At 35.2% G+C, this 14,301-nt stretch overlaps 1 protein-coding gene and 1 long non-coding RNA gene across 2 annotated transcripts in view; one reads left to right on the top strand and one right to left on the bottom strand.

The window, feature by feature from the left end:
* LOC149577288 (uncharacterized) overlaps positions 1-14,301 on the top strand; it is a 90,823-nt gene that overhangs the window by 44,452 nt on the left and 32,070 nt on the right. Inside the window, exon 2 of the mRNA XM_089823191.1 lies at positions 3,883-3,985. Within this exon, the coding sequence (XP_089679317.1) occupies positions 3,883-3,985 (103 nt within the window). The remainder of the gene's footprint in view (positions 1-3,882; positions 3,986-14,301) is intronic.
* Positions 5,258-14,301, bottom strand: part of LOC149577287 (uncharacterized) — a 47,128-nt gene continuing 38,084 nt past the window's right edge. Inside the window, exon 2 of the long non-coding RNA XR_016362984.1 lies at positions 5,258-6,136. This is a non-coding gene — a long non-coding RNA (uncharacterized LOC149577287). The remainder of the gene's footprint in view (positions 6,137-14,301) is intronic.

The following is a 14,301-nucleotide window of genomic DNA, read 5'->3' as shown; positions in this document are numbered from 1 at the left end:
GGAATCATCATAGATAAAGTCGAATAGAACCTCTTAAGAGAGAGCTTTCTAATGCAATAAAAAATGAATGCAATATTCTATTCGGAAATCAGAATTCGATCATGTTTTCAATTGGTCTCAAAAATATATTCTTCTAAGTCACAGTTTGTGAAAAGATTTACTAATCAAAAAATCCTTCTAGAATTTATGCACAGAGTCAATTGTTCTGAGATCCGAACACCTAGGATTCACTGACTAGATAGCCATGGAAAGGGTGAAGAGTTGAGATGGAGTCTGCAATGACATAGAAAATAAAAGTCAAATATGATACATTAAATCTAGTATACTATGATTAATAGCTCATGCATGATCATGTTATTGTAATCTCCTGCTGTCAAGTCGAGTGGTTTGATTAGATTACCAGGATGCTCAGTGGATGACAAGATGTTCCCTGTCTATTCCGAGTAGGGAGGGCCTTTCTCATTTGAGATTGTGTGGGGATAAGTTATGGTCCGAGGTTGGGTGGTTAAGCCCCTGACAATGTTTCACCTCTCCCCAAGTTGTCGGATGTACAACAGACGAAGATAAGCTATACATTCAATTGTTTGTTTGAAACACGTATTTTTACTTTTATGATGTATATGCAAGACTAAGGTAAGATTAATTGAGTTATATCAACGTTACAATTATTTTACATTTAGTTGCAAGAGATTGATTTATCTGATGGTTTGTTATATCAATCTTTCATTTATATGAATAATAAATATGAGGATATCATCTGATCTTAAGTTATTGCCACAGTTAAACAATCAGAAGGAAAGGAATGATATCGTGGTATCTGAAGCCCTAAATGATACAGTGGTATCTAAAACACTAAATGATACAGTGGTATTTAAAGCCCTAAGTGATACAACAGTATCTGATGCCCTAAATGATCCAATGGTAATCGATGCCCTAATTGATACAGTGGTATGTGATGCCCTAATTGATATAATGGTATTTAATGGAAATCGTCATTTGATTTTGATATAGCGGCATTGGATGGTAGTCGTCATTTGATATTGTTATTGTGGTATTTGTGGACTAACTTGGGTGGTTGCAGAAGCATCCCAAGATTGATTTCGGTGTCGAATTCCATGGTATGTAGATTTTAATTTCCATAGTAAATTCATTAATGATGTTTCAATTATTAGTTAAGAAATTTTGTTTAACTGATTTTAACTGTAAATCTCATTCACATGAACGTGGCTGACATAACTGTCTTCCTATGAAAATGATGTAATATTTGTAATTCTTGGATATGTTAATTGTTAATTAGGACCAAGTAAAAGTGGTTGTTACAGCTTGATTTTGATGATTTGAAGACTTTGTATAAAATTGACCTTTATTTTGTGGAACCTTGGAAAGCTTGTAAGTATCATTGGACAGCTGAACAAGATAAGTGGATTGACTATTTCATTCAGGATGACATGTTGTTCGAAAGAATTCAACTTTGCATACCTAGAGGATCTATGAGAAGTAACATCATTAAATAGAAGTATAGTGGCAGACTTGGTGAACATTTGATAAGACACTAAAATTGATTGCGAAAAGATACTATTGGCCACAAATGTATAAGGATGTTCAAAAATTTGTGAGAAGTTGCAGAGTTTGTCAAGTAGCTAAAGGAACTAGTCAGAATTTGGGATTGTATTCATCTTTGCCTATTCCTAGCAGACCTTGGAAAGATATAAGCATGGATTTTGTACTTGGATTGCCTAGAACTCAGAGAATTTGTGATTCTATCTTTGTGGTAGTGGACAAATTTTCTAAAATGACACATTTCATACCTTGCAAGAAAACATCTGATGCGGTACATATAGCAGAACTATTTTTCATAGAGATAGTAAGGTTGCATGGATTGGTGAAGACAATTGTTTCAGATAGAGAAATTGAGTTCATTGGATACTTTTGGAAGACAATTTGGAAGAAGTTAAATATTGAGCTTAAGTTTTGTTCTACATTTCACCCTCAAACTGATGGACAAATTGAAGTTGTGATTAGAAGCTTGGGTAACTTGTTGAGATGCTTGGTTGGAAGTAAGCCTACGAATTGGGACTTGGTCTTGACACAAACCAAATTTTTGTACAACAACTCTGTAATCAGAAGTACTAAGAAGACACCTTTTGAGATTATAAATGGATTACACCCTTGAGGAACTACAGAATTGAGAGACTTGAGTACGAAAGAAAAGAGTAGTGTTGATGCTGAATATTTTGTGAGATTCATAAAGGACTTACATGATGATGTAAGAGATGCTTTATAGAACAACAATTAGGATTATAAACAATGAGCTGATTAGAGGAGAACACATAAATCTTTCCATGAAGGTAATCAGGTAATGGTTCATTTGAAGAAAAACATATTTCCAGTTGGAACATACAACAAATTGAAGATGAAGAAGTTCGGGCCCTGTAAAATTTTGAGAAAGTTTGACAATGGAAATGACTTTGAAGTTGAGTTGCCAAGAGATATGGATATTCCACCCATATTCAACATTTATGATATCTTTGAATACCATGAGCCTGAAAGTGAGTTGACTGATAAGCCACACTATCCATGGAAGAAAGAGGAAGGCATTGAACAACTCTTGGATATTAGAATAAGTAGAAGCACTAGAGGAAAGGATTACATGGAATACCTTGTTCAGTGGAAAGGAAAACTCGTTGAAGACAGTTCATGGATATCACAAGCTGAATTGAATCTTTATGATTTAGGTCAGAACACTCTTGAGTCCTGATGTGGACAGTAGGTTTCGTCTTACCCCAGGTGTTTGATGCAGGAGCATCTTGGATCAATGAGCAATCTTGCATCAACCAAAAATATTCTTTGTTTTCTGAACCAGTCTTCTATTCACGAAGTAGCCTTTGCTACTGTTGGTTTCTGGTTATGTGCAATTGGTATCATGTTGAGGACCTATCCTTGATCCTTGTCCTAAGTGTGCATACACTGAGGTTTCATATTCCTTAAGTTCTTTGCCATTCTTTGTGGTCCTTGTTTTTTGCAGTTTTTAGCTAGCGAGGCATGATGGTTCAGTTTTGCACAGTTTTGTTTGGCCATGCGGCATCTTGCGCAGTTGGGGGCGGACTCCTAACTTCCATATGGACCTATCCTTAAAAGAGCGTGATCTTATTTTGCCCTTTGCCTGGTTTTTGATTTACTCTTCCAAGATTGGACCTATATTGTAATTAAATGCCTGACTAGCCAACTTGTGGCTTAGCTGGCTATATAAGAAGCTTGGTAAGATGTAGGAAGGGAGATTTTAGAGACTTTTGATGGAGAATTAGATTGAGAAATAGAAGATGTGAGCTTGGACTTTGAATTCTTATTTTGTATAAGGCCACAACCTGGAAGGCCTCACAGCCGGGCATGTTGCTGTCTTTATATGCCGAGTTAAATAATTACACTTATTGAATTGCTGCATATAGCCTCTTGTTCCTTGTGGATTGTTTGAGTAAGCTTCCGTGTGTAACTCTTTAGCAACGATAGCTTGGGGTTTTCTCCTTTGAGATACCTTTGCCCTGCGTCATTGTATGGGTAAAAATCTATTAAGAAGGGTCATGGAGTTGAAGAACTAGTCATATGGGTGTCTATTAGTTAGCAAAGCCTATATTATGATATGAGAAATATATTATCTTTCTGAGTTCTCTCCATGCATTTTAAGGACATGGTGATAAGATCTTTTTGCTCATAGGAACAACTTTGTACCAAACACAATTGTAACATGCATTCTGTCTATATAATGACATAGGATTTCAGCTACTGTAATTGGACATTTTGAAGATGTTAGTGTTGAATTTTATAATGATGTCAAGATTTTACAGTTAAAATAACCAAGTGATAATTACTTTCTTATGCTTGCAGAATCTTGAAAAAGAAGAAAGAGTCACTATTGTCCTCCCTACAGGCGAAGAGATTATATGTAAGGCTGAAGTTATTTCTGATATCTGCAAGCATAAAAAGGAAGGTAATTGACTACCTTTATAATCTATTGGTATGAAAAATATTCTTTACATAAAATGCCAACTAAGAAATTTTTTTATCATTGCTTTTGTCATGTGATTTTACTGTTTATATTGTCTACTTTTAATCAGTTGAATTAGTTGGAAGTATTGTTTTTAAGAGTACTTGACTAAGAAATGAAAAATGTGTATCTTGATATAGTTGATTTGAGTTAAATGGGTTGATATTCATATGTTGCATCCTCATTAATCAGTCAACTTGGTTAATGTGGGTTGTGGTCGGGACATTCTCCGGTTTTACTTTATTTAAAAGTAGGTAGCTCCATGGTTAAGGTGCATTTCCAAAGAGTTTGTGAGTAGGAGGTAAGAAGTGAGAGAGGTTTCCTCTTATATGCATCAGAATTTAACATATTGAAGATTGAACGATTTTCATAGATTGCACGTAAGCTTTTGTAGGGAGGTTTTGTGAAGCTTGAGGAAAATATCTGAGAGGTTTAGTGATATGCCAAGTGTTGATGCAAGTTTTGTGACCACTTCAACATGCAAGATGTAATACTTAGTATTTGAGGATGAAACACCAAGTATCAGATCCTCTTTTGGATAAGGAATGTTAGATGGTAAACAATGTATATGATTGTGTGATCAACTAAGACAACCTCAAGTTCTTTCTAATCACAAACTAAACTCAGTTATATGATGTGATATGTTGGGTATCTCTTCGACACTTACGCTGTTCATTCGATGGCTATCAATTTTGCAAATGTGAATGATATGGCAATTTGAGTGCAATAATTACTAGATTCTGTTTTGAAATAAGTGCAAATGGGATGCATGTTTAGAAATCTAGATTACTTTTACTATTGCAAGACTATGCTGATATTGTGGTAAGAACAAACCAGTCCTAGCTTTGCTTAGTCAACTAGGCTAAGGAGGGGGCAATCTTCACTGGATGCAAGTCTGATGTTCAAATTACCAGTGCTCATCAAAACCACAAGAAATGCGAATCAATTATCTATTAATTAAATTGAAGTTCTGCAACTAGGCTCATACTAACTTTGTGTTGTTTGCAATCAACAAACACCAAAATGTATGGACACTCGTTTCACCATATATTCTTCAGCAATAAAATCTTTCATCATTTAGTCCATCCAACTACTAAATTTATTCTAAATTTTTGCTCAATTTAAGAAAATTCGAAACAAAAACGAGGAATGCAAGAAAGCATGCAATATTCCAGAAGTTCGCAAGTGTTCACCATGCAAAGACAACAATAAATATGGAGGAATTTTGGCAGTATATTAGCAACAACTTCTTCAACAATCTCCCCTTTTACAAATAAGAAGACCTTGCCTTTTATTGTGAGCTTAAGTACAACGGGTGGCTTTTGAAATCAATGACCAGGATTAAGCATTAAATGGTTATTCAATTACATAAAAACACCACCTTGTGGGCCAATGAAAAAATTACATGACTATGGAGAACCAACTAGAAAATTGTTTAGTAATGACATTAGGTGGACACCACATGTATGCTTGATATGATATGATTGGTTGATCTTGGACACGTGGAATTCAAATTTTCTGATTGGTTGAAGATTAGTGGGTGCCACCTTAGCATGCTTATCTTGCACACTTCATTGATATCTCTTGGTACTCAACGTTTTCCAACCTTGGATTGATGGTGATTTCCCATATTCCAAATTGTTTTATATTCAATAACTTTCTCTACCATTTAGAAATCTTCTCATTCAAATGCCTTTATTTTCTTGTACTGGCTTGTGCTTGGAATCTTGACTTGATCCTGCTCTTGTTGGAGTGATGCAGTTGAACCATTCTAATTGAACTAGGGGTTCCGAAGTAAATTCAAGTTTGTGATACCCTTGCTTTAGTTGTTATCTTGTTCATGTTCTTTGCACAAGAAGTCCTTTGACTTCCATCATGATGATTAAAACTTGAATTTAGATTTGCATCTTAACTTGATTTTCAAATTATAAGCACCTTGCTTGCTTAATGAACAATTTGTGATGTGATGATGCTCGAGGTTCCCATATTGTCTTTGGTGCTGAAATCATTCCCGCCTTGAACCATTCAGCTCCTTGTCATCTCCACCTGAACTTCAACTTGAACCTTGTCTCCCACATTCAGGAACCATTTCACCTTGCAAAACAATATCATTCTGTTAAAATATTTGAAGTTCATATTTTATTTCAAATTGAAAGGGGTTAGTGCTTAAGAAATCAAGACTCATGATGGCAACACTCTCCCTAGATTCCTTGAATTTAAAATCTGCTTGCACCTTCTTGCTTCTAGACTCGATGAAATCTTGAATTTTGAAAACAATTTGATCATATATCTTATCCAGTTCAAATCCAGTCTTCCAAAATGCACTTGCAACCCTCTACAATCTAATGCCTTTCTTAAGCGTAATGAAAATTCTGAACTTGAAATACAGATCTGGAAATTTTTGAATTCTGCAAGGCTTGATTTTAATTTCTGAATTTAATTTTTTATCATGTTTACACAATTTGCACCTGGTTAGGTTTTATTTCTCTTGAGAAGACTTGGGTTTGCACTATTGATGTGATCTGTCCAAGTCCAATTTCAAACAATGTCTGATGTGTTCACAAATTTGATCTGCTTAGTTGTAATTAGCTGCTCAAGGAAGTCAATATGCCCTTAACAATGCATAATCAGACTTGAGTTGGGTGTTTAAATGGATTTAACACCCAACTTATGTAGGCATTGAAACTCAAGAGATGTGTCCTCTAGCTAGGCTGACCTGGCCTAATTTAAATAAATTGAATCAAAATTGCATCCATTCATAATCAGGCTAACCTCTTAATTAGATCCTCACCATTAATTAATAATTGCATTAATTGATACTTGCACATGCATTTAATGTTTGACTTTCTCATCATGGCCGACTTGTTCAGCTTATCCTTGATTGAATTTGGAGGTATTTGAACAACGGCAGGACTCACTATGTAATTTGGCTCGATCCCATGTCTTTCTCATACTAGAATTTGCCCTCATGTTGGGCACAGTGTGTAACAACCCCCTTTTCCAGGTCTTAGCTAGCAACTACCATATCATGGGAGACGGTTACATTTCATATTCATGAGCACAAGAAGACAGTTATAATAGTTATTTTGCATGTTCATATGAAATAGATCAATGGTTATACTGGTTATCTGAATTGCCTTAACTAATAATTGGAAGAACATTTAACCAACAAATGCAATATATATAGTTGTCATCATAACTAACCATTTCTTGATGGAAGGAGAGGTCATTCTTTGCCAATATAGATACATTACTTTTTATAATCACATGAAGACAGTTTCTCACCTACTTTACATATTTAGATGGAAGAGAACCAATGGATATAACCGAATAATTGGAAAGAAAATAACTGATTAAACAACCTTAACAATCTAACATATCTTCAAACTTGAAATTGCAAATTCATAAAAGTAAAATACTTGTTACTAGCAGATATTTTAATGCATACCATATCTTTGTCTTGTGCAAGTCTTGGCATCTTATGGAGAGGAGAAGAGCATTGTTAGGGGTTTAACCTCCCAACTATGGACCTCTATGTACCCCCACACAATCTCTACCGAGATAGGCCCTCCCTACCATGGGAATCAGGCTTGGGCACCATTGTCTAGCCATTGAGCATCCTGGCATTAGAGTAGCAACCCACCGCTCAACTACACAACAAGACCTATACTCTGGACTACCATGAGCTGACATTGATTCTTAATCTAAACACTTTGCTTGTTTCAGTTACTGATGATCCTTTCTTTTTACCATGTAGGAGTATCTATAGTTCAATGATTTCTTTCTCACACCCTTCTTCTCAACCAAGTTGGTCTTCCTGGATGATTCATCGGGTGGATGTATAAATGATTATAATCACAGTGAATTAATTTGCCTAACTGGCTCTGGGTTAATAAAGAACAAATTCCGAATTTAATAACATAATATGCATGGCCAATTCTTCTGCCATTCTGGCGTTGGAAAACTGAAAATGATTAAGCGTTCATATAACAACCAGTATATCTGCCATTCTGGCTTTGGCAACATAATGATAGTCTCCTTTAATTAATTTAGTAATTAACCATTTTGGCTTGCCATCACACATTGGTATAGACGTTTGTTCTTTTACAAATCTGACTCTTCAAGTTGTTAAGCTTTTAAGCCCATAAATCAATGATGATAAACAACACTAAGAAAGAGCGAAAACGGAAAGAATAAACATTAGAAATATCCTAGGGAAACCCATCAAGAATGAAGGGAAAAACCTAGCCGCAAAACAAAAGATCTTCATTATTGATGATAAAAATTCAACTGTACAATGCCTATCGCTTGATGCGATATATATGTTAGAAAGTAAAGTCCACCAAGATAACTGGGGGGGGGGGTGAATCAATTATCCAACTCTTAATACATTTATCAACCTTATTAATCCCTTATTTCGCGAACAATATGATCAACAACCATAACAAGATATACATGCATAATAATACCAGATATGTTAACTAGGGAAACCCTTGATTAGAGGGAAAACCTCGGTGTGGACGGTACCCACAAAATGATGTACTACTATAAAAGTTCCTCGTAAGAGGATGGACTCTGTTAGGAGCCAATACAATACATTCAGTACATATTAGTCCCTGTTAGGAGACTTTGAATCCCTGTTAGAAGATTCCAACCTTGGTAGGAGTTGTGCCAACTTTGTTAGGAGTTGTAGAAGGCAAATGGACCCACTGTCCAAATAGCTTCAGGGGCAAGACCACCAAAGTCATTGTCCAACTGGTCTCTGTATTATTCCTTGCAGAATAATAGAAATGAAATAACTCGAGCTTCTTTGTCCTCTTGACCAGAGCTATCCTCTTCTGATCTCAATACTAGATCACCAACTTCGCATCCAAATAAACCCTTAGATCCCTTACACGCATTTACCAACTTCACATATCACTTTCACAATTCATACTTCCACTCTTGTTCTAATCAATTACACTCTTCATCAAAAGGAAAATAATCTTCCTTTATACCATATCCTCAAAATAATTCCTTGAGTCGGCCTTGATGCTTTCCCAATTAATTATAATAGGACCTTATTAAAATATTACAAAATGTTACATCTTTTCGCAATTATAAGTCATTGTCGACACACTATCTTTACAACTTTCTAACACGTGCGACTGCTGACAATGCGCACTCAGTGATGTCATCGTCAAGCTGTCTACTATCACTGTCTAACAACACTCATCATGATTCTATCCTAGTTAAGAGATACAAATCAATCATCAGAAACCACTTTATCAGGTACTTTGTTTGCTCGCTGTTTTCTGTAATTCATAAATATCTTTCGCATGCCTTTGACTCTCAGTACGGGCACTTGTCCATAGAACTAGGACACAATGTAGAATACATCCTTAACTGTGCTTAACCTCATCATCAATACACAGTCCGTATGACCTCGTTCTTTATTTGCTACTTTACGAGTCTTTATAAAAACAATACTATGTTGATATCAGTGACAAACATAGTCATGAATGCAACATTTCAATCATGTACACATTCTCTCCAATGCTTAGGTTACTCCCCCAAAGGAATACCATTAACATTCATGCTAACAATAAATAACTTAAGGAGAGACTCTTTACATTCCAACCGAAGGTCTCACCAATTTCCTAAAACGTGACTCTTAATTACAACTCTTTGTATTTTCATGCCTTAGCGCATGTTGTATGGCACGTCATTATGCTTAATATTACATTTTTAAACATAAGTGTCATTTTCAGCTGAAGACGACTATAATGGTAATAACGTCCATAATTCTAGAGATAAAAGATCTCTATCACAGCTACAATCTTCAACACTCCCTCTTCGATAGAGAGAGATCTTTAGCTGATCAAACACACATGGTTGCAATCGAAATGTCAATGATAAAATCCAATCACATGGATCCTATAAAATTTCATGGAATCACTCAACATAAAAACCTTGTAGAAAACACAAATGATTTTCATAAAATCTCTCGACATGAAAACCCTGTAGAAAATACAAACAATATTCATGAAATCTCTCAATATGATACTAAGAGAACAATTTACTCATTGTTAATTATCATGGAATTACTCAACATGACAGATTTGCGAGACTCACAACCAAGCCTTTAATCATAGACTCTCTCAACGTGAACTATCATGAAATCTTTCAACATGACATCCAACTCTCATCACAGAATCTCTCGACATGATGACATCATGGACTCTCTCAACATGACGTTCACTATCACATAGTGAAAGAGTTATCATAGCTGATCTTACAATCTCATTTATTCACACAAGAATATAAATAGGCATAACAAAATAAAACTTAGTTCCATTTAAGTCTCAAATTTACACAATCATCACAAGCATATATGAGTATGAAGGAGATTCCATAAGCACTCCCTCTTAATTATGAAACCTCTCTCTGAAGCCTAATTCTCCCTCTAAAGCTCAACATCTCCCTCTAGAGCTATAATCCATATCTTGTTGCATCTTGCAACTAATAGAAATATTAATAACTCATAAGATCAACTATAGTAGAGATCAATGACCATACAATATGATCAATACTCAATATAAAATACTTATCTATTTGGAGATTTGAGCTCAACAAGAGATGATGACATCGAGATAAAGCCCAATATACTATTACAACAATGATCCATGATCAATATGCAAAGACGTAAACATAGAATACTTATCTCTTTGTAGTCTCGTGAAAATTGCTAAAATTTCTCCAAAAGATTGTAGCTAGAATCACTGTCCCTCAACTAGTTTCCGAGCATTCAAGAAGTGCTTGAGGCTGCACCCTTTCCATTCATCAACTAGAAGTTTAATTGCCTACACCAGAGGCAGTTGCCCATCAACACAGTCGTTTTGGTGTCGGAGTGGTTCTTTCATCGAAGGCGTCTTTTTATCTATCTTTCCATTGTTCACAAAATCCAGATACTCTTTTGCATAATCCAATGTTTCTTTGAAAAATGAGCTGCAAACTTTGAAAACTGTTTGTTGATTGCGATCTATGTATTTCTTCTGGTCACAGGCCATGCTCATTCTCTTTTAGGTGTCCTTGATGGCCACATCAATGACGGTTCTCACGTGTTCATTAGAGTTCTCCTTTGACAATAGTTTGGATTCCATAGGCTCGAGAGATTCCTTACATGTTTTGTGGAAGTCGGTTTTCTCGCACCAATCTTCAATAAAGTTTGTCGCTGCTGCGTCAGGTCTGAGTAGGATGACAATAATTAGTAGTGAGTGAAGAGTTGAAGATTCCATAGCCTCGACCGATGACACCATGTGATAGGGAGCAAACGAAGACAACACATCAAGGAACCCTGATGCCAAGAAGGGAATTGACACACTTTGATCAAAGTAATCGATACAAAGATATTGTTTACAGCTTCTGTTTTGCAACTGATACAAAGAACAAGATGTAAAACAATATGAAACAACAAAGACTATTGTTACCATATAGATGGTCTTTCTACAATATATGACATAAATTAACTGATAAGAGAACATGCGATACCAGCATCACAAGCATTAAAAATTCACTACAAAATATATCAGAAACTTCTTGTGATGATACAGATCAAAACAATATGCTGGCAACAGGGATAGCATGCCAATATGGGTGAGGATTCCAGATGAGCCCAGAAGTGACAAAGCCAAGCAAAAAATTAAAAGCAGAATTAGTTATAGGACAACCAAAGCATGCCATAAGGCGACAAGAAAAGATAGACGTTACAAAAAAACATTGAAGCAAAACGAAGCATCAAAATTAGATAGAGAATATTGACAAGAATACTGCTCAACGGAACTGCCAAAACATGAACATTACATATGAATGGATACAAAAACTAATCACCGACAATCCTAAAATAGGATGCAAAAAGATAAAATTGAACTTTAAAACCTCCAGCATAGAAGAGACATATGCATGATGATAGAAAGAGAAATATAACCAGACAATAATCAATCAAAATTCAAAGTCTAGAGCCAACGCTTAGACTCCCACGAAATTGATGAATTTGCGAAGGTCATCCCTTGATAGACTTAGAAGATATTACCCACAAGGAGGAGTAACAGAAATGCAAACACATGACGATACAAAGAATGGGTGCGAATGATGCCAAACTGAAATTCAAGAAGACATAAGAGACCCGCGTAAGGTTTGAAAATGACATATCCACAAATACCAAGACAAAGAAACTGAGACCAACATAAATGATAAATGCAAAAATGTAAACCCAACACCAACATTGACTAAGGCGTAGATGATTAACTTCAAATACCCTGTGCACAAATTAGAATAAGCATCTTCACAACATGAAGTACTAAAAATAAGTTGTTATGGATAACACTATATCTGAAAATGTATGACCCAATCGAGCACTTCTTCTCCATGATCAAACATTTTGTCTGGCGAAAGCAAAATATGTCCACTTAAAAGAAAATGCTCCTCTAATTCTCCCATATTTACGAAATGAAGAGCATGAACAAGGATCTTTAGTGGAGATATGAGTGTGATGAAATGTAATCACCAATCACAAGACACATCCATTACAAGGTCTCAAATTCTCAATAGCTCCAAAAAAACGTTATGAAGATCCATGAAGATTGCATGAGCGAAAAAACTATAGATACATGCGCATAAATAAACAAATTAAAAAATTCCATTATTGCTGATATGATAACTAGGCTCTCATAACATGTTAAGCTTTTGAGCCCAAAATCAATGATGATAAAGAACAATAAGAAAGAGCAAAAATTGAAACAATAAACACCAGAAATATCCTGGGGAAACCCTTCAAGGATGAAGGGAAAACCCAGCCACGCAATAAAAGATCTTCTTAATTGATGATAAATATTCAAGTGTACAATGCCTATCGCTTGATGCGATATATATAACTTAAGGAGAGACTCTTTACATTCCAATTGGAGGTCTCACCAATTTCCTAAATGTGACTCTTAATTACAACTCATTGTATTTTCATGCCTTAACACATGTTGTATGACACATGTCATTATGCTTAATAATACAATTTTAAACATAAGTATCCTTTTCAGTTGAAGGCCACTATAATGGTAACAACATCCATACTTCCAAAGATAAAAGATCTCTAGCGCAACTACAATCTTCAACGCAATGTACAAATTTCTCATCTCAGAAAGTATATTGCAAATACTCCTGTATAAGTTGTACTCGTGCTGGATTATACTTCAATAAGAACAATCCTTAAAAGATGACATTATAGTTTGGCACAAGCATGTCATCTATATGCAAGAACATTGTTTCATTTACAATCAATAAGAAAACAACACAAAAAATCTTTAAATGGCTTCATTAATGTGTTGCAATCTATTTGCAAAATATATATATCGATGCATGTGGAGAGGTAACAACATGACTTGGTTAATGGTCGGATTTGCACTGAATGAGCTGCTCAAGCTAACACATGGAATGCCTTCTCCAAGAGGCTTCAAAATGCAGTGATTGATTATGCATTGATGTAAGAAACTTTAAATGCAAACTCTCGTAAGAGGTGTATCAAGTTGTAGGAGAAAAATATCGAGAGTAGAATAGAGATTGGAAAATGAGGTAGTAGTGACCCGTTTTTGCCAAGAAGAAAAGATATATATTCGATCAAGAGCCATCACACAAAATGTAGCCTTCTTGGCTCAGTTACGAGCAAGATGCAATTGTGGAAAGAGTTACAAGATTCTTGGCCATTAGTTCAAAGTGGTAATTAAAATATTATTAATAAAATCGTCACCCACAACAAAAATAAAGGGCAGATGAGAACATATAGAATGTGATCGCTCAAGGTGAAAGATAAACTATTGTCAAGAAGTATTAATAATAATATTAGAACATATAATAGTATTTAGCATAAGATATAGGGGCCGGTGACATAAGATAATATTAAAACATAAAATAATATTACTTAAAGGTAACTATTGATCTCAATTTGATTTAAGCTTGAGTAATTATTAAATTATATTGTGTGTATCAAGTTGTAGGAGAAAAATATCGAGACTAGAACAGAGATTGGAAAATGAGGTAGTAGTGACCCGTTTTTGCCAAGAAGAAAAGATATATATTCGATCAAGAGCCATCACACAAAATGTAGCCTTCTCGGCTCAGTTACGAGCAAGATGCAATTGTGGAAAGGGTTACAAGATTCTTGGCCATCAGTTCAAAGTGGTAATTAAAATATTATTAATAAAATCGTCACCCACAACAAAAATAAAGGG

This window comes from Cupressus sempervirens, chromosome 1 (assembly GCF_028749045.1).
Source record: "Cupressus sempervirens isolate cs-2001-9-10 chromosome 1, ASM2874904v1, whole genome shotgun sequence".
Taxonomy (NCBI): domain Eukaryota; kingdom Viridiplantae; phylum Streptophyta; class Pinopsida; order Cupressales; family Cupressaceae; genus Cupressus; species Cupressus sempervirens.
This window is presented reverse-complemented; position numbering and strand designations above follow the sequence as displayed.